This window comes from Morus notabilis, unplaced genomic scaffold, assembly GCF_000414095.1.
Source record: "Morus notabilis unplaced genomic scaffold, ASM41409v2 Scaffold1580, whole genome shotgun sequence".
Taxonomy (NCBI): domain Eukaryota; kingdom Viridiplantae; phylum Streptophyta; class Magnoliopsida; order Rosales; family Moraceae; genus Morus; species Morus notabilis.
Window position 1 is genome coordinate 232,204 of NW_010360923.1, and position 23,798 is coordinate 256,001.

Below are 23,798 nucleotides of genomic sequence, written 5' to 3' on the forward strand. Positions count from 1 at the left end.
TTTCTGTTACACATAATGACAAAATGTAGAAGGCTCCGGAATAAGTTAGTTACAACAATTCTGGAGCAATATAAAATAGCAAAGGTATTGTATCCGTTTTTCAAGTAATGAGAAGTTCTGCTCATTCTTCCTCAGCTTTATTTTTCTCTTCTCTCTCGTCTATTTTTTCTATTACCTTTGATATGTGCTTTATTTTATCTTTTTCATGTTTTTTTTTCTCGATACACATTTAACACATTAAAAAAGAACAAGAATTAAAATGAATGCAGAAACAATAGCAAAGGATGAGAAATTTGCATTATGTACCTTCGATTTAGACAATCTTCAACTTGATATGAAAGTGGCTACGGAGATTGAGAACGAAATGAAATAGTCGAGGGAGTAAAGGGGGCTAGGGCTTTTCTCTCTCAATCGGGGAGATTTTGGACAAAAATGTGGTGAGGCTTGAATGTAAAGGCCATTCCTCCGTCCCCTCGAGTGAATCACGATTCACTCAAATTGAGTGAATAGGCTTTCCTACAGAAAGCCTTTTTTGAAAGTAAAAATAGAACCAAACGTTAGAATTGAACGGAATAGTCTTTCCTTTTCATTCCATTACTTCCAACCAAACACACCCTTAATGATAATCTTGATATCAAATTGTTCAGCAATCATATATTTAACTAAATTAATTAAAGAGATAAAATCAAAATCGTACTTAACCTTCTAAAGTAAATCAATTTTCGTAAAGTACATAGCTATACCAAATAAGTTCTTATTTATAAACTACTACTTGGCCAACTCTTATGAGTTATGACCTACTCTTATGAGTTATGACGATATAATGTCAAGATATGAAAATTAAAAATAATAATATTAAGCATGTCCTAGCTAATACGTAGAGTATTAGGATATATCTTATTATGGAAAGAAACTTTATCATAATTACGATAACTAATAATTATAGCATGTCTTCTTTTTCTAAACTAATTAATTGAGAGTCATATAAGGAGCCACGTACGTCATGACAAAAATATCAGGAAGATTATCTGAATCTTAACACTTCTCCATTCCCTATATAAACCCAACCATATATTGGAGGAGCACACGAGATAAAACAAAAGCTAATAAAAAAAAAAAAGGAACTACGTAATGACTAATCTCCATTTCTTTTCCCTCTCCTTGCTGGCCGTGGTAACCCTAGCGGTTACCATTAACGGCATCCACGCAATCAACGTTTACGACTTCAATAACAGAGCCGGATCCAGCGCTGGATATGTCCGCTTCAACAGAGAAATCGGAGTGTCGTATGCCAGGCTGACTCTCATAACTGCCACGTACGATATATGGAGATGGTTCGAGCAATATTCAGCTGCGCAACGAAAGGACATCAATCGACTCGTCTTGATCCTCGAAAACTTCCCCAACAGCCAGGCTCAAGTCCCGGCATATGCAACGACCAACGAGATCCATCTCAACGCAAGGTACATCGCGAGCTATTCCGGCGATGTCAAGAGGGAGATCGCAGGGGTTCTATACCACGAGCTGACTCATGTTTTGCAGTGGAATGGAAACGGGCAAGCCCCGGGATGGTTGATCGAAGGAATCGCGGACTACGTGAGGTTGAGGTCGGGTTATATTCCGAGCAACTGGGTAAAGCCAGGAGGAGGGGATAGCTTCTACGAAGGGTACGATGTTACTGCAAGATTTCTTGATTATTGCACTGGCTTGAGAAGTAACTTTGTCGCTGAACTCAACAAGAAATTGAGGCCGACTGGTTACGTTGACGATTACTTCAGACAGCTTCTGGGAAAGACCGTTTATCAGCTCTGGGACGACTACAAGCGCACTTATGCAGGCTAGGGAGCTATAAACTACTTTAGCTTCCTATATATATATGAACGCATGCATACAGCTTCTTGGTTAATGAATGAATTAATAACTTATAAAATGTATTAAGAATAAATAAATTACCTATAATAAATACTAATAATGCAGCTTTGAATCGGTTGTAGACCAGGCCATCCATGCCCGGCCAGCCGTTGGAAAATGCGATTTGCTATAGCTGTTAATAATACATGGATAAATTTCATGAATTTATTTTATTATTATTATCTTTTTTTTTTTTTTTTCCAAATTTTAGGCTTAATAAGGATGTTCCTGGAACAAACACTCAGCTAAATTATGTAAAAATTATTGTCGTTGAAAGATAATCATCACAGCCGTTGCTGATAAAGTTAATGAGTCAAAGCACAAATTGTGGTGAAATGTGGTCGCAAAACATTGTCAGTGACACAAAAATCGTCGCTAAAACATGATGGCAATCTAAGATGACAATTATCATTGTTGAAAATGGCTTTTGGCACCGAGTATTGTTTAGCGATGACATGTCTTTGCTGCTTTGTCTAAAGATACAAATGACTATATTTTCGTGGCACAAGGCAGACTGCATTGCAGCAAGACTTTACCGCTGAAAAGCCCAAAATTTCACTTAATGCGGTAAGTCAAGCGGTTTTTCAATTCACTAAAAAAAGAACATTTTAGTGATGACAAATATCGTCACTGTCCTCACTAAAATTAAAATCCCGTATTAAATGAAAAGTGTTAAAGGTTATTTTGACACTAAGTGTGAGGTTTCTAATGGAATACGATGAAAAGTGTTAAAAGATAATAAATTAACACTTGGCGTACAATGATATCTTGTGGAGACAATAGATTTTATTGGAACATGACACTTTTGCATTGTTGGTTGTTCATTAATGGGTATTGTGCAGATTATTGAACTTAGCAAGTTCATTTCTTGAGTTTTGATTTTGTTTAAGCATGGGACTGCATTTCTTTTTCTTTTCGGACATATCTCGTGGATTTTCATCTCTTGATTTTATTCCGACTTTGAGAATTCAAATGGAGTTTATTTATATTTGTGCGTAAATATATATATATATATGTATAGTGATTATATATAAGAAAAACCTTATTAAAAATCTGAGCTCGCGAATTATGGTTTTTAGAAGTGAGTTTTAGAAAAATAAATTGAGTCTCGGATTGAGATAATTCGAACATGAGATATATAAGTTTTCAAACGGTATCTAATGTGTCTTTGATAGTTGGTTTTAGTAATGGAGATCGTATCTTTAGGGGCAGGTTCTAAAACCCCTACGGGTCACTCTGTAGTGTGGGTGATGAATTGACTTAGCACTTGATTACACACTGATACTTTAAGGCTCCGTTCATTTCATCGATTCGAGTTTTGTTACAGTAAAAAGTTCTTAGAAATAGTCACATTTAACTTTTTTACTACAGTAAAAAGCTCACATAAAGTCACATCTCAACTCGAATTAAAAACTCAAATCTGTGAAGTAAACGGGTCCTAAAAGAGTATTTCAAACTACTGGCATATGGTTTTATTTTTAATTATTTTAATATTGATTTAAATAACCAAGTGTGTGTATGAATACACATAACAGTCTGTTATAGTTAGAGATGCACTTACCTTGGTCGTCATGCATAGCTCAGAGGATACGACTGATTCAGATAGATAGGAATCTCATCCACGCAACATAAAATGAATGCACTGAAAAATGAAGAAGAGGAGACCTAGCATGAGAGAGAAGAGCCTGTGAGAATAGCCAAGATGACTGCCTGGGAATCCAATATTCACGAAATATTGGAATGACGCAGGCAAGTCATTCTTGGCTATCACGCCAATTAAAGAGACTCTTATCCTCATGTAAGACCACCCCTTCCTCTCACATATATAATAATGAACATGTATTATATATATATATATATATATATAGCCGGCAATATGAATCCAAATGCATTCACTAGGTAATTACTAAATCACAAAGAAGAGAAATTGGTGTAGCATGAAAGAAAAGAGCCTGTCAAGCTAGCCAAGGTGACTGCCTGCGACCCAGCAAGGATCTATTAATAATAAAGTTATGATCAGAAAAAACATATTGAAAAACCTCTTGGAAGGAGGCAGGCAAGTCATCCTTGGCTACCAAACAAGGCTCTTTATCTTCATGTTAGACCTCTCTTCATTAGCACCAATGAGGATATATGCTTTTTGATACACATAATGTCTCAAAGAGCTCTATTTATAACCATTCACAAAAAAAAAAAAAAAGAGATTAGAATCTTATTATCTTTTAGCTACTACAGATTAGCCCTTAAATTTGTTTGAGATCACCATGATCTATAATTTACTTTCCTATTTAGTGCAATTTATTTTGAATATTTAAACTTTTTTCTTCCTCCAAAAGTAGTTATTGCTTATAACATCGTTTGGCTGCCCATAATGGAATATATTCTCGTTAGTTGAAGGGGCCCAGAAAAAGAAAAATGTTAGTGCGATCATGTCTCGTGACCTTCGACCCAACGAGGGAGACCGAATTTCCCAAAATAGTAAAGGCTATCAAAGGCTGAAATTTGCCATGCAAGTTGTCATGATTAATTTATTTTTGATTAATTTGTCAATATGCCCAACATCCAATCTTTTAATGTAAACGAATGGCTAGCTTTTGCAAGCTATGACATAGCTAGGTCTTTGGTGGGCTTAGTGCAAGTTTTTTTGGCTTCTTACTTGGCTTGGCTAGTGCCACTGGTTAATAGATTATGAGATTTAAAAGGGGATCAATGCAATTCAATAACAAATTTATAAACTAATACATCATTAAATGTTATATAAAGCTCACAAGTTTAATTCTACGGCAATGATTGGATGCGAAGGGCGTAATCTAGTGATAAATCCACACGGTCTCTAATATTATGGTCTAAAATTTAAAAGAGAAAGAATGAAAAAAAATAAATAAATAAATGTAACTTCTTAATAACTTATCTTTACCCCAATAAAACGGAATCAATTAATTAAATAACTGACGCTATATTAAAGCATCCAAGAAAGCTAAGAAGTAACCAAATTCTAGTAATATATCGATATATCTAGTGTCTCCAAGGAATGGGTTTAATTGCATGCCGCTTAGAATCTGGCACGTAGCCCTCTATTTCTTTTGCAGAAAATTCTGTGATTAAAAATCAAACATTTTGACCTCACAGAAAAAAGGAAAAAGCATAAGATCGATCGATCAAACGCCATTCTTATAAGTATTCCTGCATTGCAGTTGCATTAAGAACACGATTCCAAACGCAAACCGACATCCTCTTCCATTTAAGATGCCCTCATCACCTATTAAAACATAAAAGTCAAAGGCATTTGCCACTCACACAAAAAGGCTTTTGCTTCCCATCGTCATTGACTTTCTGTCTGAATCCACTCAAGGGTTACCATTATCTAGTCACTCTGCTATCATCAAATATATATTGAGTATTTATTTGGAGCACATAATTGTAATACAACTCTTGAAATTCAATCATCATTCATTTCCTATGAATTTCTGCCAAATAATTATATATGACTTGGGAATAAATAATCAAAATTTGAAACCTTCAATTTAAGATGTTGCTGGTTTTGGGATATGGTTACTAATGATCAAATCATTCATTTTCTTTTTGTTTCTTTTTTCTAGCTCATCTTATCCTGTTAATTTCTTCATGCTTCGTTTTGGAGCTGCAAAGAAAAATTCCTTGCCACGATTTTTTTTTAAAAAAAAAAAAGAAGCTCTATTTATATTGGAACTTGGATGATGTCGAATCATATCATACTGAAATTAAATTAAAAAAAAAAAGTAAAAAAAAAAGAAGCTCTATTTATATTGGAACTTGGATGATGTCGAATCATATTATACTGAAATTAAATTAAAAAAAAAAAGCAAATGATAAAAAAGTTATTCCATGTTATTTTATATCTTTATAATAGTCGTGTATATTAACTTTGTACATAGTATGCCATCAAAATCCAATCACCTTTATGTTATCTAGCGCTATTGGTATTTTTATTGATTTAAAAAAATAACATTCTACGAGAATACTCTTTAAAAACCGGAGCCGGATGTCAGGTCATTTTTGATAATTTTGTAAGATATTGAAAATATTCTTTTTAGTAAATTGACTGATATGAATGTAAAATTTATATCATTCGAGGGTATAAATGTATTGATGTCATGACATCCTTTGAGCGCTATCGGGAGAAAGAGAGAAATAGGCCAAGATTTGAGATAAATTAAAATTAATAGGCCAACAGTTTATATAAGTTAATAAATAGGCCAAATTACTGTTTTCGTCCATAACTGTCTGACTATGAACCATAACTTGATAAGTTTGTCCATAATTTATCTGATTATGAACCATAACTTGATAAATTATAACTTATTAAATTTTATAACTAAAAATTAATCTATATACTTTTTTAAACTTTTTATATTGACCTATTTTCTATTATTTCTCCGCTATTTTTTTTTTTTTTTGTATGTCTACCGAAAGTGTGGATAATGGATATTGATTTTGGGAGTCCATGCTCCAATAGCCCAGATTGGTCAGACATCAAGGCCTAATAAAGCCCAATGAAAGACCAAGTCATTGAAGCCGAGCCTCCCCGCAGAGCAAACAAACTCACATGCACTTTTTCGGCGCCAGGTTGGCAAAAAGTTCAACGAACATATCCACTTTTATGGGACCTTATTATTGTGGACCCCCGCATGTCGTTCGTTGCCCATAAATCACAATCAAATAAATCACATATATCCTTTAGGTACATAGGTATACAAACTTCGTCAATAATATTATCTTCATTCCCTCCCCATCTCCATCACTCCATGCTTATCGTAACGCCCAATCACACTTTCACATCAATTCAAACCCCTCACCAATTGCTCATGCAATCGTATTAACAACGTCACTTTTCAAGGAGATAAGAGATATTTCCGTCTTAGTCTTCTTACATTACACCTTTTTCATTTTTCTTGTTACTTCAATTAATTATATCTATATTTCTCTATCATCTTCTTCAACTTTTAATTATCAACTTTAGTTTTTTATTTATTTCTTTTTTTTTTTCAAGAGATAAAGTGTGGAATTACTGTTGGACTAAGTGGGAAAATGGTTTTTTCGTTTTGCAATTTCTGCAAAGCCAAGTTTGCGGTTCTGTACTGCCCCGCGGACTCGGCCAATCTCTGCCTGCTTTGCGACCGCCACGTCCACTCGGCCAACACACTCTCTCTCAAGCACACGCGGTGGTGGATCTGCCACAACTGCGGTGCCAAACCGGCTTCGGTTTCGACCTTTTCAAAAAATGGTCTTTGTCTTCTCTGCCAAGGCTGTAGTACTACTTGTAACTTGAAAGATCAATCACACACAAACTGTTCTACAGTTGGAGATTTCTCGGGTTGCCCATCAGCCAATAGCCTCGCTTCTACTCTTGGGTTCAAAAATCTTTTGGATGACCAAAAAGTGGTGAACAACATTCTAGATGCTTCTTCTGTTAAGGACGAGCTGTGTGAGCAGTTAGTGGAGATGGGGAAGAAGGATCTGGTGCGGGTGGATGTAGATGGGGCTGAGTTGAGGCCTAGGACACCGCCAAGTCGAAGATTTTCTCAAACGACGTCGTTTACCTCCTTGCTTGTCTTATCCGAGGACCTGGGGCTTACACAGAGTGTTTCTGCTTCGGATGTTGCTGATGATGAAGAAGAAGAAGATCTTCTTTGGGATTACAATCCCACCTATGAGTCTTCTCTGGTATGTTTGGAAAAAGATCTTAGTAAATTCCGCACTTTTATGTCGTTTGTTCTATTGTCGTTTGAAAGCTGTTCTTGGAAGCTTTGTGTAAAATTGAGGTCTTGCTTGACTTAATGTACTAGTAGTAAATATGCAATTAATATGTGACGGTGGTTAATAGTAGAGAAGTGTCGTTTATTCCATTGTTATCGCAAAAAGAAGCTCTTAGAAGTTTCGTGAGAAATTGAGATCTCGATTGACTTAAAGGCAATATGTGAAGGAAGTTAATAATTTGATGAAATTGATAGTGAATGAAGTTAATAGTATGTGAAGGAAGTTAATAGCTCGTAAAAAGTATGTCATTTATTCTATTTTTAGTTCTAACTGATGTGATACATAAGTTGTTATTTTTCATTACTAATTTTACAGCATTAATTAGTATTAAAATAATTACACATACCAATAAAAAGTAAAACTCGCAACTATAGACTCGGTAAAATTATTAGTACAATTAGCGTTACTCTTTTATATCCTTGGTCACCATGCTCAGCTTTTACTTGTACATGTAACAGTTCATACTTTGCTCATCAGTTCATCAACAAAATATTGATAGTTAAACATGTTTTCGCAAGAAAGCACAGCATCGTGCAAGAAAAATGTAGGATTGTAGTTTCATTGCTGAATTATTTACTGGAGTTGATGGAAATTTATTATGTGAATTTAATATTTGGTCCATATCTTGAAAGCCATTTACTTCTCAAGTTAACAAACACATGTGTCTCTTTATTTTTTTTTTTTTATGTCAAGCAATGCAAAACTCTTTTCTTGGTCTTGCTATTGTTTTCTCAAACACACATATATACACTGTGTATACTAAGCACATGCTATCCTAAATGTAGGAGCATGCTAAATGTCGTTTTTACCCTTGGTTGTAGATGTGGGAGTTTCGTCTAGAAAAGTCAAAAGATTATGAAGAATCAGGTTCACAAGCCACAGAATATGGTACAAACAAACCTTATTTAGTGACACCAAAGTGTGAGATCTCTACCTTGTTTGACGATGCTCTCTCTGAACATGTAAGCAATTCTCACTGCTCAATCTTGCAATCATTTTGCATGACTTGTAAAGGAAAAACAGATAGAACATAGCGAATGCACATGTTTGATTAAGGTCTTATGTTGTTTAACGACTATTGATACGCTTGGTGGAGAAACAAAAATTGCAGAATCACTCGAGTCAACCGTTGTCGAATTATCTTCCGGCAACAGGAGAAAGCATCAGCAAACAATCCGAATCGGATTTTGCTATATCTGTGAAGGACTTGGGACATCTTCTTATGCCTAGGAGTGACATTGAAAAAGGGACAAAGCCTAAGGTGGACATGGAGATGGTGGCACAGAACAGAGGCACTGCCATGTTACGCTACAAGGAGAAGAAGAAAACTAGAAGGCAACTACTTCCTTTCTCCTTAATTAACATTCTGAATTATTTATGAAAATAATTACTCGTACAAAATCAAAAGTTCTAGTGTATACAAGATACCATAACAAATAACCATCCTAATCTTTTATTATTGTTGTCGTTTTGGGGGTTCTAGTAATGGTGTCGTTTTTTGGTTACTGATGTCGGTGGGCTTTGAACAGGTATGATAAACACATACGTTATGAGTCAAGAAAGGCAAGGGCTGATACCAGAAAGCGAGTGAAAGGTCGGTTTGTCAAGTCAGGTGAAGCTACTGCTAAATGATCAAAATAGTTGTGAAGTTCCATAGCAGAGTAGCACATTGTCCTGTTTGTCGTTAAAAGTGCCAACTATGTCTATACCATGTTCATGGCACTTCTTTTACATCTGTATTAAATTTGTATATAAACTTTGTATTAAATTCTCTTCGATCTTGTATAGCTTCCCATACCCTACTCAATTTGCTTCTGTTTAATCTGTTAATAAATAGCAGCAAAAGAATGTCTTGTATTATAAACAATTTACCACGCAGGCATAAATATAAATACATCAAAATTATCAACAAGACCCGAAAATTTTATTTTTGTCACGTGAAAGTTCTACTCCACCATTCTAATTAGTTTAAAAGAACTCTTTTTGAATTGAGACGTAGGGCGATACCCTAAAGAAGTAATTTACTTTTTAAAAACTCATGTTTCAGGCCCTTTTTTTTTTTTTTTTTTTCAATTTTAGTATGATAAAGAAAAAGGTCATCAATAATATAAACACCAGTGCCCTAACGGAGATGATGAGAATGAATATTGAGGAAACAGTAATGTGACTCTCTAGGAGAATGTTACACTCTCATTTGGTGTACTCTTGTTGAGCCTGAAAACCGAGTGTGAGTTACAAAACCAAAGCCTCAAAAGTGGAGAGAAGTGAGAACTAAGAAGTAAAAGAACCAATATTTGCAAGTTCCAAAAGTATATATACATATATATATATATATATATATATTTTTTTTTTTAAGGTACAACTTTGCAAAGTTTAAGAAACATTGGACATCATCTGAGAAGCCAGGCTGTGGCCCATCTACAGTAACATGGTGGATGGGATCTGTGGGAAGTCTGTAATCTCAATTATATTGATTACCCCATGCATTTTCTCAATAATGGCATAGCCAGATCTATAATGAACAGCAGATTCATTGACACCCCACCTAAACAACTTGTTTATATATGTGTGTATATATACACATATATTTACATGGTTTGTTTTTTACTCTTTGCAACCACGCATATATATATATATATATAGTTGACCACCTTAGATTATACTGTTTTTGTTTTTTCTGCCCCCGGAAAGTCGTACAATAATTTTGAAGATCATGGAAAGTGTTAACTTTTGTCCTCAAGTATACTTGCATTGGGCCTCAAGTTCTAGATCAAAGTTAATCAAGCCTTCTACTCTAGTTTTTGATTAAGTGAGTGGGAAAAGAAGTCCATACTCCATGGCATAAATCCTCCACCTTTTTTCACACAAAAAATAAAAATAAAAACCGCCAAGTATAAGTGAATTTCATTTATTTGGGCTAGACTTAAAATATCTAAAAATGAGTAGAGTTGGAGAGTGATATCCCAAAAAGTGATTGCTGACTTGGCAGATCGAAGGAGTGAGAATGAATAAGAAAAGTCATTGGAGGTCGGCCAACTACACGGATGAGACCAGCTGTCCTAAAGTGGTCCCTACCTGTTTGCCGTAGTTCCAAATCCACGTACTCACTCAATTTTCCTCCCCTGTGTGGGTCCCCACAATTTGGAGTTGGACCCACAAAAATCACACTTACGACACTTTAACGAACTCGCCCTACCAGTTGGATAGAAACAAAACAAAAGTAAATAAACAAACAAGATAAAAAGAAAAATCTTTTTCCTTATTTTGGGTCCTTCTTTCACGGTTTAATACATTGTTTGTGTCACACATTTCGTTTTATGAACCTCGTTATACTTACTTAAGTTTAAATTTTTACACGGTATAATTAATTAGATACCAATTAATATACTACAATTAGATAAAAGATATGAGCGAGTAAAATTAATGTACAAGCTTTCCCCCGATACATAGAACTTTCCTAGTTTTTTTTTTTTCCTAATAAAAAGACAAAGCAAAAAAGTATATTATTTTATTATTCACGCGTTGATTAAAATTTCAACGGGCTCCTTCAACTACGCAGAGAGAGAGATTTTCTACTTCTACGTCTTGGCCATGTGAAATATGTCTCGGTCCTTGAGTTTTCCTATTCCTTGATTCCTCTCTCTCTCTATCACTCTCTCTCTCTCTCTCTCTCTCCCTGTCTCTCTCTCTCTATCTCTCTCTCTCTGTCTCTCTCTCTCTCTCTCCCTGTCTCTCTCTCTCTATCACTCTCTCTCTCTCTCTCTCTCTCTAAGCTCGAAGCTTGACAGCTCTGTCCCTCCGTTCTCCTCTCTGTAACCAGTGAGTCTTTTCTTCACATTTTTTTCTCTCTCTTATCCGTTCCGTTCATCAAACTTGTATTTATATATTATCCTTCTCAAAAAGATTAGATTCGAATATACGTGTTTTTGTTATCCCACTACCATTATTTATAATTATTACTAGTATCATCAATATTATTCAACCACCATTTCTTTCGTCTAGCTCCTGCACTAATAAAGGCTTTATTTGTATTCTTTTGATAATTGGCTTTAATTGTTTAGCACGTTATGTTTGAAACTAGTAGCAGCAGCAGCAGTACTAGTCACAAGTAAAGCAAAATGGGGTGTGCTTCTTCTGTATATGCTGTTCCTTGGAAGAAGAAGAAGCCGAGTATCTCCGAAGTCGTTGTGTTCGTCCCTTCGATGCGAATTCCGGTCGAATCCGATCTTCGAAGGCCGCTTAAAGGCTTGATTCCGAAGGATCTCGTCGACCGGCTACAGTCCCTTCGTAGCCAGATTGTGTTAGTGGCAGAGGACACTGGTCAGTTTTTTTTTTTTTGCCCCCTTTTTTAGTTCAATTTTATAACTGAAAATTGGAAGGACTTGTTTTTTATTTAATTAATTTGTTTTGTAATCTATTGCAGATGGATCTGCTGTAACTGAATTGCGGCGAGCTTTGGAAGAGTACTTGTCTGTTTTAAGTGGAATTACTAAAAAGGGTCTGGATTGGAAGTTTTTTTGCATTCTCCTCCCCTTCTTTGTAACTTTTATTTTATTTTTTTTTCCAACACAAATAGTAATCTTTATGTTATGTAACAGAGTATGGTGTTGAGGGGTTGGTAGAATTCAAGTGGAAAAATTTACAAGATGGACGACAGGTATTATATATATATATATATATATAAATAGTGCTTTTAAGAGATTATCTTTGTCTGGTGGATTTATAATGGCTTTGTAAATTGTATGAGCAGGAAATAAGTGTGGCAAACTCTTGGTTTGAAGTGTTATCTGTTATTCATCTGATGGCTATGCTGACATTGGCGGAGGCTGACTCTTTGATGATCCCCAAGGACCATTCTGGTTCTGGAGTAAGGGTTCTTTCTTCAGGTCTCTTCTATCCTTATTCATTTCCATTTATATGTTTTATATATACATATATATATATATAATTAAGGTATGTTTACTTATCATGGATAGGAAAGGGAAAAAATATTCATGTGTTCATTTATTTTTCAAAATCAAAACTGTTAATTTTTTGGCGACCAAATGATGTAAGGAATGAAGAAATAGAAAAGCAATCCTAAGTTATTCTAGTTTTATTTCTTAAGATTTTCATTTTGTCCTTTCCCATTAAAGAAACCAAGTCCTGGGATGTTGATCTGCAAAATTAATTATGTCTGCTTCCAGATTGCAAGAGGGAAGCAGTGGATTTGTTGCTAAAGGCATCAGGTTACTTGGAGTTCTGTGTCCGGGATCTAATAGTTCGCATTCCGCCCGATACTAAGTACGTACGATGAAGAACAGATAAAAAGTAACTTTGGAATCTATATAAAACAAAAATTTTCCACAAAAGAAGCCTCAATTTTGACACATTGAAAAACCACATATGTTGTTAAACCAGGAAAAGATTGCCCAAGGATATGCAAGAGAATGTGTTAGAGGCCATTTCCATTCAAGCTTTGGGTCAGGTATTGTCTGCTTTACTAGACTATAGAGTTTGGGTGTATATATATAATATATATATATGTATATATATGTATGTATATATATCCACTTATTCTAACGCAATGGAAAGAATATGCAGGGGACAGAAATCCAGCTTGGTTTAGCAGTTGAATGCCAAAAGGCCACTTTGTCAGTTAAAAGGAGACTGGCATGTGAACAACTGCGCTATTTTAGCCAGGTATGGTCTAACATTAACTCAGATTGCTAGATTTCAAAAGTGGCATGTGTGAATAGCTATAATAGCCCATTTGGTCAATTGAAAAGGAAACCTTAGTATGGACTATTATGTTTTTCTTCAAAACTAGTTTTGATACAGGATTCAATATTGCATGTTCTACTGCTAGCTTTCCATTGAAATTTTCTTAGACCATGGAAATTTTCAACCGAAAAAGTAAATGACTTTAAAATATTCAAGACCGTCGATATTATCTATTTCTCTGTGTACTTTCCTTTATATATATATATATATATATTATTTATTTTTTTATTTTTTTGCTCATGGTCTTTGTTTTTTTCTCCTAAATGTTTGACTAGGCTTATCACAGCTTGTCAGGAGGATGTGACATCAACCATGGGAGCGGAAAGCACATTTGGTTCCTAAAATGGAAATTTCTAGAAGCAAAGGTTTGTAACACTATCACAAATTCAATCTCAAGTAATGAAAGTAAAGATTCTCTTTGTTGACATGTAATATAATTAATGATGATCTTGTTTGTACTACTAGACTGCTGCTTACTACTACCATGGCCTGATCCTTGACAAGGGCAGTGAGCCATCAAGCCATATTAGCGCGGTGTGTTGTTTTCTTGCTGCTGAAGAAATCTTGTCAGAGAGCAAGAAGGCTTGCTTGACCTTTTGCCTTGCACCTCCAGTTACTAGGTTGGTTTTGAATAGCTGATAAGTAAGGGAAAATTGCAAAAGCTTCTCCTAGATTCAAGTGAAATATAATGTTAACCTTATACATTATAGAAATTATAGAGGGTGTCCCCTACGCCTAGGACGTTGTCTGGGCCAAGAGCCATAGTTAGTTGCTGTTTCCATTTGGTTGTTTTTTTCTTGTTGTTGATACCGGCAAGACCCAGCCAGATGATGTCTGCTGGTTGGTAGTGAGAGGACTCTTAGTACCTGCATACCCAAAAGGGGGCGCTGATTAAAAAAGAATCATTTTCTTTTGTTTCTGCCGCTACATTAGCGGCGCATAAACTATGTTTGTCAACCAAGTTTGTTCAGTGGTCGTAACGTAATGGGTTAGTGGGGAAAAAGCGGGCATTTCCTTTCCCACAACAAAAGGATTTAAGTTGTAGTTCAGGCCTATGAACCAAATGCAATAAAATTCTTGTCCTGTAGTTCAGGCCTATGAACCAAATGCAATAAAAATCTTGTCCTAGATTCAAGTGAAATATAACGTTCAACCTTATATTTATTGGAAATTACAAAAATGACATATTAGATTGCTAACCCGCTGATAAATATGGACAATTTATTTTCTCTATGATGTTTTGGAAGGGCTCCACCTCTATGGGGTGCTATGAAGCATTTGCAGCAGAAGATTCCAGAAGTTGCATCAAGAAAGTCTCAGATGTACGGCTACCTTTTAGAACAAGAAAAGTAAGAGGCTTCATGTACTTGGATAAAATTTATATTGGTGCCTAAAAAAAGATGGATCTCTTGCCATAAATTACTAAAATTTTGTGTTGGTGTTGTGCAGGGTTCTCCAACAATTGCCAGATTTACCAGAATTCCAACTTTCATTAGCACCCGAAGACTACCGATTACCCAAGATCGACTTGGCTTGGGATAGCGAAAACTGGGAAACTCAAGAGCAGCCCCTGAAAGAGCATCTCAAGGATTCTGAAGATGAGAGTGAAACCGAAGCAAAATAAGTACTACACTTCTTATACAAAAGCTGATATCATGTATTTACAGGAATGAAAAGAAGTTAATTATTTAAAAAACTTACTTTACTTGTCTATCACTTTTATGTCTTGGTACATGATATATTGTTCAATATTTGACATTTAATATCACTTCACTAGTAGCAGATAGTAAGATCTTAGCCTGATCAAAATATAACCCACGTGGGAACTTTTGATCAACCTATTAATGCTGATAATTTTGCAGCATTGATGGTTGATGACAAGTTATATGGACCACGTTATCTGATACACGGAAATACCCTTTATCTCAAGCTACTCTTGTTGGAAAAACGGATCCGGTTATCAGAGTTATGGCGCAACGGAAGTTTTAAAATTTTAATGCCGAACAAGGAAAGAATACTCATGATGTATATAACAATAAATTAAATGCATGATCAAACATACCTTGTTTCTTGGACTCCAGAATATTTAGAACGTCCACCAACGAATCTTTTCCACTATTCTCGAGCTCCTTGTCTCAGAGTGTGTGTGGGCACACGTGGTAAGGTTCCAAGCGATCGGTATTGCACTACGAACCCTAGATCCCGCTTTCTCAACCTTAACGTACTTTGTTAAGATAGCGATCTAGAATCGTTCTTCAAAACATCAAGACAGGAACAAGTTGACCTCGATAAAACCTTTCCTCTTAAGTTTGATTCAATGGAATTTTCTCTCTTATTTTTCCTCACACCATGAACGAATTCTTAAGTTCAGAAAATCTCAAAAAACGTTTTTCCCTTATCCTGAAGAAAGGCAAAAACATTTTTCTCTCTCTTTCTCCCAAAATTCGTGTATCACCTTTTGTGATATATTATTATCTCTTGTTTCATGAAGCACTAGCCCTAATATAATATCTGGATCCTTTTTCAAAAAACAAATTTTGTACCCAAAAATAATTAATAATTATTTTTACTAGAAAATCTTTTTGAACCAAAAGATCACAAACTTTTTGGGCTAGGTTCTATGAACCTTATCCACGAATTTCCTTAGGAGAAGGACTCCAAAAAATTCGTCCACTTATCTTTAGGAGATAAGGTTGTTGGTTTCAATTCAAATCAAGATCCTTTGATCTTCCAAAAGTCCAAATCCTATCTTGATTCAAACTCCTTTTAATAAGATTCTCTTGTTTGGATTTTAAATAAATATTTTCCACAAACATTATCCATATTAATTAATTTAATCAAATGGAATATTCTAGATTTTCTTTCTCTCAAAAAAACGTGAACCATTTTTTTTAAATGAAGAAAATCTATCAAATAAGCTCCATTGTTTAAACTAATTAATAAGGAATATTAGGAATATATTTTAAACTATTTTGAAACAAAATCTATTTCCCTCCATCCATTAAAATTCGTTCACTTTAAATAGGAGAGAATAAATTTTCTTTTTCCAAAATTAAACAATTCAAATACAATCTTATTTCCAAAATTCAATTAACCAAAATAATTAACAAATAATTATTTTATCCACAACCAATCATATGTCGACAAATCATTATGTTTGTCCACATTAATTTCACATGTCCAATCCTTTCGGAATTGCATGCAAGAGAGTACCATGTCTTTATCAGACACTACTTAATTTCCATTTAGCTTACCGATCTCATTAAGAATGAATCCCGAGACGCTTCGTGGAACTATATGAGCTAGTAGAGGGACCCGATGGAAATATGTAAAGAGGCTCCTATAATTGTGAAAAATTAATCCCCGATTAATTATTCAACAATTATCAACTTCAGGACTATACCACTAAAAGTCTAAAGCTGAACTCCCGTTTACATACCGTATTACGAAAGCTCTCTTACTTAGTGCTTCTTTCATGATCATTCATCACTCGCTTAATCCCCATATGTTATCCATGATTGAATTAAGGACTTATTCCGTTTTACCTTTTCAATCATTTTAACTTAAAGTTCCATTATTCTCCATTGAAAGAACCACCAATTGTAAAAACCATACAATCGATAAACCACCGGAGGACACAAAGTAAACCAATGGCCAATGTCTTGTTATACTGTCTTTCAATCCTCGAATAATGCCTTCAAGTAGATAACATTTACCATCTACTAGATGGCTATGGTTTTCGTATCTATAAATCTTGATTTCTCCATCCATATGTCATACACCCAACACACAAGTATATTAACCATCAATTATCAGTGTCTCACCTATAGTGGATCAAAGTGCATGAGTCATGGATGCGAACTCAAGTATCCATTTCAGGATTAAGATTAATGAAGAATGATAATCAAAGTGTCATTGATTCTTATAAACGGAATTATTAAACCGAATCAATTAACATTTTAGGTCCAGTCCAATGTCATACCTCAATACTGGTATACATCAAGGTTTCTACTCGGAACCGATCCGATGGTCAAGACAAACCATCCCTCCAAGGAAGTAGACAACCTTTACAATCTTAACATGAATAAGATCCCCAAATCTTATTCCATCGATTGCGGACCTTTTATTTAGACTGTTATCGAATTATCATGTCTTCTATGTATACCCCGTATACAACGGTAATCCGATATGTTACCAACAGCCTAGGAGTATTTATGTTTGCTCAATTAATCATACATTCAACAAATGAAAGTAAAAAGGACACCACTTATTAAACATGAATAACCTCTTTTATTAATATCAAAATGTTAATCTACAGAAAATCCCTAAAATCGATTTTCTATCCTTAGGGCACATATAGATCCCAACAACTCTTTCAATACATAACAGAACGTTAAAAATATATAATATACATATAAATATAACAAAATATTTTTATCAAATTATAGTTTTTTTTTTTTATTCTCAGCGCAAGGAATGCTGGACTTTTGGCAATTTCTCCTCCGATGTTGATGACTATCGTTATATTATGTATTGAATATATTAGGGCCCGGTTAGTTTGCTGATTTGAGTTTTCAATTTGAGTTGAGATGTAATTTTATGTGAGAATTTTTTACTGTAACAAAAAAGTTAGATATGACCGTTTCTGAGAGCTTTTTACTGTAATAAAATTTAAATTATAAACTCGAATTAGTAAAATGAACGGGCCTAGGTAATTTCAAAATATATGTCAATTATATGTGTATGTGTATGTGCTTTGGATTTTATAGTCTTTTTTAGGTGGCTTTGCAAAAGAGATCAAAGGAACTGTGCAGATTTATAGTTGTTAAATTCTGGAGGAAGGACCACTGTAAACATCGTCTGAGAGGATACAATCCTAATAGCGGCTCCAATAGCACAGTGTTTTTCTAACAATAATATGGACCACTAAAGTTTTTTTTTTTTTTTTTTTTTTTGAAAAAAAAAATGGACCAGTAAAATTGGATGTAATCAAGTTATCAAGGAAAGGTTATGGTCGGCCAGACAATGTTTTTTTGATGAAGAAGATGAGGAGGGAATATGTTGATTTATTTTGTGCAATTAATTCAAGTACGTAGTTAGAAGTGCATTGATGTCATTTGTGCTATGGTGGCCGAGAAAAAGAAGATATTGGTCCACAAAAGTGTCTGGGCAATTAAACCCAATGTGGGCCCTGATTTGATTGTCTTAACTATGTTGAATTAAATTGGCGTTTCCCTTTTGAACAAGTAGTTGCAAAAACTTATGAACCTTCATCTACCCCATTTGGCCATAGGTACTGTATCCTAGTGAATTCAAACTTCTTTAACCACCCACCCACCTCCCCCAAAAAAAAAAAAAAAAAAAAAAGGTAAAAATAATTCCAGTACTTTTCTCATCTTAGATCTTCATTTTAAGTTTCGTTAAATTTACAATATATCCCTTTTAGTTCCAATGTTAGGATTCTCATTTGAACGAATAGAGCTGCGTATTACTAATAAGAATTATTATTTTTTTTTTTTCCCTTTTTCTTACTCTACAACCAAAGTTTTCCTAACATATCCCATTGCAGAACATATAAATGAAGAAGGTGAAAAAAAAAAAAGTGTCAACCTAGCTAAGAGCCAAATCATCATGAAATATTAAGGAAGCCAGATAAGAACAGCTGAGCAATATGAGATGGAAATAAGTTTTACGGCAGATCACGTCTCACAAGTCACAACAACAACACCAACCACATCTGTAATTTAACATTACTGTACAACAAACAAAATACGATTAATATTTAAACATTGGATTGAAAGAGTGGTACCCCAGTACAAGTTTTTGCACAATGTAGGCCTAATATAGCAGAGAAAATTAACAAAAGAAACAAGAAAAAAAAAAAAAAAAAAAGGCAAGTTTTATATTGGACAGTTTTCTCACACAACGTACTCCTTAACTTGGGTATTATTTGGAAGGATGAGAGATCATCATGAGAGTGTGAGCAGAGATGATAGTAAGAGCGAAGTAGGCAAAGAAAGCCAAGTAAGAGAGGATAGAGCCAATGAGCATTTTGTTGCAGAACTTGGGGACTTGATCACACACCTTTTGCCATGACATGTGATCCTCTCCATGCCTCCCCACATATCCTATTGCTGTTGCTGCTGCACACCCAGACACCCCCAATACCAACATCACCTGCACGTCTCACTCAAAAAATAATATTAATAATTAATAAAATCTTGTCACCATTTCCCATTAAATTCAAAAAAAAAAAAGAAACATAATATATACAGTGTTAGTATTGTCTCATCAAGTTTCTTTATATTATTATATATACTCTTCTGGTTTTGATATGATGATTCTGATATTACACTAACGGTTCGAAGAAGTAGTAGTGTTAGTGTTACATTTTTTATAAAATTATATACTTTCTTTTTTTTTTTTTTTTTTTTTTTTTTTTTTTTTTTTTTTATTTTTATGTCATTATGATACACTTAAGGTTCAAGATACTGTTGCCCCTTTTGTTTTAACACTTTTATCATAATATCTAATAAGAACTCTTTATATGGCTTTTTGTCTACATGTCTTAACCGTTTTCTCATCAAAACAAAAAAGAGCTAGAGAAATCCATTTTTAGGAAGGTAGGATGTCAGTTTTAAACTGTCAAAAGAAAATTTTATCAAATTTAGTAAAATATAACTATTATGAATCTGGAACCGTCAAAAATAGTTCAATACTTTGCCAGATTATTCTCCAAAAAAAAAAAAAGGACCAAACAAATTTTCTTACCGTGTCATGAAGGAACAGAAAGAAATACTTCCTGAGCTGCGCCTGTGAGTCTGTAATACTCTCTGAAAGCCTCAAGAGGTACAGAAACGCCAACGACAGTGCCGAGCAAGAGCAAACGACGCTGTCTGCTCCCACCAAGAACCTTCAACCACGTATATAATATATAAAAGTATAAACAGTCGTATTAAAAGAGCTTCAAAACTAGCAGGAAAATATAGGGTTTCTTGACGATTACCTAAAGGCAGAAGAGTAAGAATAGCGTGCTTTGAACTGGAAGCCAAAAACGGTGACGGATTGCTTGTCTGTGACTATCAGAGTTATAGCTGTCAAAGTGAACAAAATGGCCAACATTCTTAGACCCACTTGGGCTATAATGAACATACTTGTTTTTCTTTGATCGCCATGTACTACTGGGTTTTCGATATTTGGGTTGCCGTCTCCAAAAGATTTCCCAGCTTGTTTTACTGAGAAAGAAGTTTTCTCCATCTCTGGAGCCATAATTATGTTGTGGGAGAAATCTAGATCACCCAGGAAGTTTGGGGCAAAACTAACTATGAGAGAAAATATGGGAGAGAATATTTAATATAATGCAATATTAAGGGTGAGTCCAACCAACTTATAATTATAAGCTATAAAAGAAAAGTTTGGTGGAGGAAATAAGAAGGGAAAATATATGCATTTATAATTGCATTTGTTGCTGAACAGGACTACAGGGAGTGGTGACTTGACTACTGATATTGTCCATGAAGGAAAAACCACTTGACCCGTTTCATTCAAAATGAAGAAAAGTCAGTTCCCCAACCGTACTGCCCTTCGCCTCGCCACCACGTACGTCGCACGAGTGGAGAGCTATATCATTTTTTATTTTTTCAGATTTTTTTATAATAAGACATGTATTTTTTTATTGAAACTGTTGTCTTTACCCATACATATTTCTATTAAAAATTTATAATATACGAGATATAATTATTTTTATTTTAGATTAAACTGTTAAAAAACTAGTTTAATAGCTAAAATACACAGTTTCTACTTGTAAAACAAAATAGTCTTTTTCAGTTTTTGTTACACTATTTTTTTCCTCATAAAATTTGAACAAAATTAAATTTTAATTTAAAAGTATGAACCGGGTCAATAATTTATGTCACAATATAGTTACCTAATTTTTTTGTTAAAGTTGTGATAATAATATTGCTCACTGCAAACGGGGCTAGTTGAGTCCGTTTATTTCATGGATTAGAACAATTTTTTATTTACGTGTATTTTTTATGAGATAAAATACTGTAACGAACCATGAACTATGATTCGAATTAGAGAACGAATCCTCCAACTAAACGGGCTCTTAGCTTATGTTTGGGACCTGAGGTTTGCCTTATTTATAATTTTCTGCTTATATATTTTATCTCACTTTTAGTGTTGGTCTAATCCCATTAATATTAGACAAGAACCAATAACTATAACCCAATGACTAATAAAGTCAAAAGAGAGAGAAAAAAAAAACCATAGAGCAGGAAGAGAAGAAAGTATCCAAGCGTAGGAATGGTAGTGTGAGGTTGAGGTTTTGCCTAAAATATTTCATTGTATTTTCTTTTCTTTTATTTGTTTTTAAGCCAAATTGATAAGTCATTGTTGGGACAAGTTTTTCTCACAAGACTCACGCCTTAACAAACAAGGGCGTCAATGAGAACGTCGTATTAGGGATTTCTTTGTCTGTAATTAGAGCCAACATCAAATAAAATATTTTTTATTTGTTAATTAATCTTTTTCCTCCTTAAAGAAACCAAATTTATTCCTCGAAATGAATTTTTTGCTGGAAAATTTTCCCTATTCTTTTGGTGTGCACACTTTTGCTGCACTCTTATTTTAAACAAATTTGAGCTAAATTAACTTTAATACTTTTACCACTATTGGAATATTCTATGAACAAACAGATCGTCTAATTCTTCCTCTTTTTTATTCATACTTAACTAAATATTTTTCAGAAACTAGAAAGTATCCAAGGAGAATATATTTTTTTTTACTTTGATTTGCTTTAATGTTTCCATTAATGGCTATTTGGGAACGTGAAAAGGGCCGAGAGTTATTAACAATTATTTGAATCCATGTTACTTATGTTAATTTGCAAATGTATGTATATACATATATAAATATACATGTATATTATATAATATCGTATAAGATTGTTTCTTCCTCACGATTAAACATCTGGCAATGAACACTTACCTGATGTCTTCTTGACAACTAAAGGCTTATAATTGGTAATATTTTATGATTTCGTTTTCGATTTGATATTTTCCGTTTCTCAGTAAATACAAGCTATTTCAGCACATTTGCTGAGGAATATCCACACAAAGTGAACAATTAAAAAAATATAATAAAAATAAATTAACTTGTACACAAGTTTTATAAGCACAACCTGGCTAATTATTAATCTTTGCCCCTTCTTTTTAATTTAACGAAAGATGCATGCAAGAAAGTTATCGTTGATTTACTTTTTAACTACATATGTAAAATGAAAATATTATTATTCAGAACTATTTTTAGCGATAAAAGTAGCTTTTTATCGACTACTTTTGGTTTTCGATTCATTTCTTGCGCTATCTCATCATTAATCTTAAAGTAGGAATCTTATTTTGGCATTTTCATGAGGTCAGTACTACATCATGCTTATAATGCTTTTTATTCATCATATTATTTTTACTTTTAGTCTCTTCAAGACGCAATGATAAGCCCATCAATTATGGTCGTTTGTCCCTAATCGTACGGTGTTATGTTTTAATAGTATAAGATGTGTGAGTATCGTCTTTATAAAATTTAGGCATTAAATTGTCGTTAAGTATCGTGGTTGTCATATCTCAACTTTATATAAACAACTGAACTCAATAAAATAAAAATAAAACTAAAACAAATATAAATACAAAACAAAATAAAATATGGAAACTTCTATTCACATATGCACTAGGGACTTGACTTCACCTTATCATTCATATGTTCACTCTATTAAACCAATGCTAGCCAATTTCACTCAATTCATTAATCAAGGGACTTAATCTAACCTCGCTACCTCTCCCGAGCGTCAAACGAAGCCATATGCATGAATACCTGAATCAATATTCATATCTAACCCGTTTACTCATACACTTATTAAGTTTAGCCCTTAAATTAGAACTCAAATATTGATCGCCTTCCGGCCTCACAACAATCGAAATTCTAGTTGATAATCAAGGTCTTGATTACTTCTCGGTCTCACAATATCCTAGACTCTCAACGAGATTATTTAAGTGTTGATATCCTCTCGGGCTCACAACAACTTAGACTATGTTTCCCAAATTTGGACTATGAAATCAATCTCTCCCGAGCATCAAAATCACAATCTAAAATTATCTAACTCATTGGCCACATAAATTAGAAACATTAAGCATAGAAAAACATAAATAAATTAAAATTTAATTTAACTAACAATTGATAATATAATGAAAATATGGTTCAAATAAAGCTACATTAAGCCTTAGAATATGAAATCTAGCTTAATATAGAAGGATCCATAACCAAAATCACAA

The 23,798-nt window shown here is 34.0% G+C and overlaps 4 protein-coding genes across 5 annotated transcripts; 3 read left to right on the plus strand and 1 right to left on the minus strand.

Moving 5' to 3' along the window:
• The first annotated feature begins 1,102 nt into the window (after positions 1 to 1,102).
• LOC112091515 lies at positions 1,103 to 2,075 on the plus strand. The gene has a single exon (XM_024165403.1). The coding sequence runs from the start codon at positions 1,132 to 1,134 to the stop codon at positions 1,840 to 1,842; it is 711 nt and encodes a 236-aa protein (XP_024021171.1). The 5' UTR covers positions 1,103 to 1,131; the 3' UTR covers positions 1,843 to 2,075.
• A 4,832-nt stretch (positions 2,076 to 6,907) lies between these two features.
• Positions 6,908 to 9,594, plus strand: LOC21392074 (zinc finger protein CONSTANS-LIKE 3). Its single transcript, XM_024165401.1, has 4 exons — positions 6,908 to 7,614; positions 8,529 to 8,669; positions 8,819 to 9,042; positions 9,237 to 9,594. Exons 1-4 carry the CDS (start codon positions 6,979 to 6,981, stop codon positions 9,337 to 9,339), a joined length of 1,104 nt encoding a protein of 367 aa, XP_024021169.1. The 5' UTR covers positions 6,908 to 6,978; the 3' UTR covers positions 9,340 to 9,594.
• A 1,852-nt stretch (positions 9,595 to 11,446) lies between these two features.
• On the plus strand, positions 11,447 to 15,375 carry LOC21392075 (BRO1 domain-containing protein BROX homolog). 2 transcript variants are annotated; one of them, XM_010097759.2, is made up of 13 exons: positions 11,447 to 11,526; positions 11,792 to 12,027; positions 12,131 to 12,205; positions 12,306 to 12,364; positions 12,458 to 12,593; positions 12,894 to 12,990; positions 13,108 to 13,174; positions 13,291 to 13,389; positions 13,746 to 13,835; positions 13,936 to 14,090; positions 14,718 to 14,819; positions 14,920 to 15,094; positions 15,333 to 15,375. In XM_010097759.2, the coding sequence occupies exons 2-12, from the start codon at positions 11,826 to 11,828 to the stop codon at positions 15,092 to 15,094; spliced, it is 1,257 nt and encodes a 418-aa protein (XP_010096061.1). In that variant the 5' UTR covers positions 11,447 to 11,526; positions 11,792 to 11,825; the 3' UTR covers positions 15,333 to 15,375. The 2 variants fall into 2 exon arrangements, with proteins under 2 accessions (XP_010096061.1, XP_024021167.1); XM_024165399.1 differs by having other exon boundaries at positions 11,456 to 11,526; positions 11,769 to 12,027.
• A 3,865-nt stretch (positions 15,376 to 19,240) lies between these two features.
• Positions 19,241 to 20,868, minus strand: LOC21392076 (CASP-like protein 1F2). Its single transcript, XM_010097760.2, has 3 exons — positions 20,477 to 20,868; positions 20,242 to 20,383; positions 19,241 to 19,647 (listed from the first exon to the last, which is right to left on the minus strand). Exons 1-3 carry the CDS (start codon positions 20,737 to 20,739, stop codon positions 19,417 to 19,419), a joined length of 636 nt encoding a protein of 211 aa, XP_010096062.1. The 5' UTR covers positions 20,740 to 20,868; the 3' UTR covers positions 19,241 to 19,416.
• Positions 20,869 to 23,798: the final 2,930 nt, after the last annotated feature.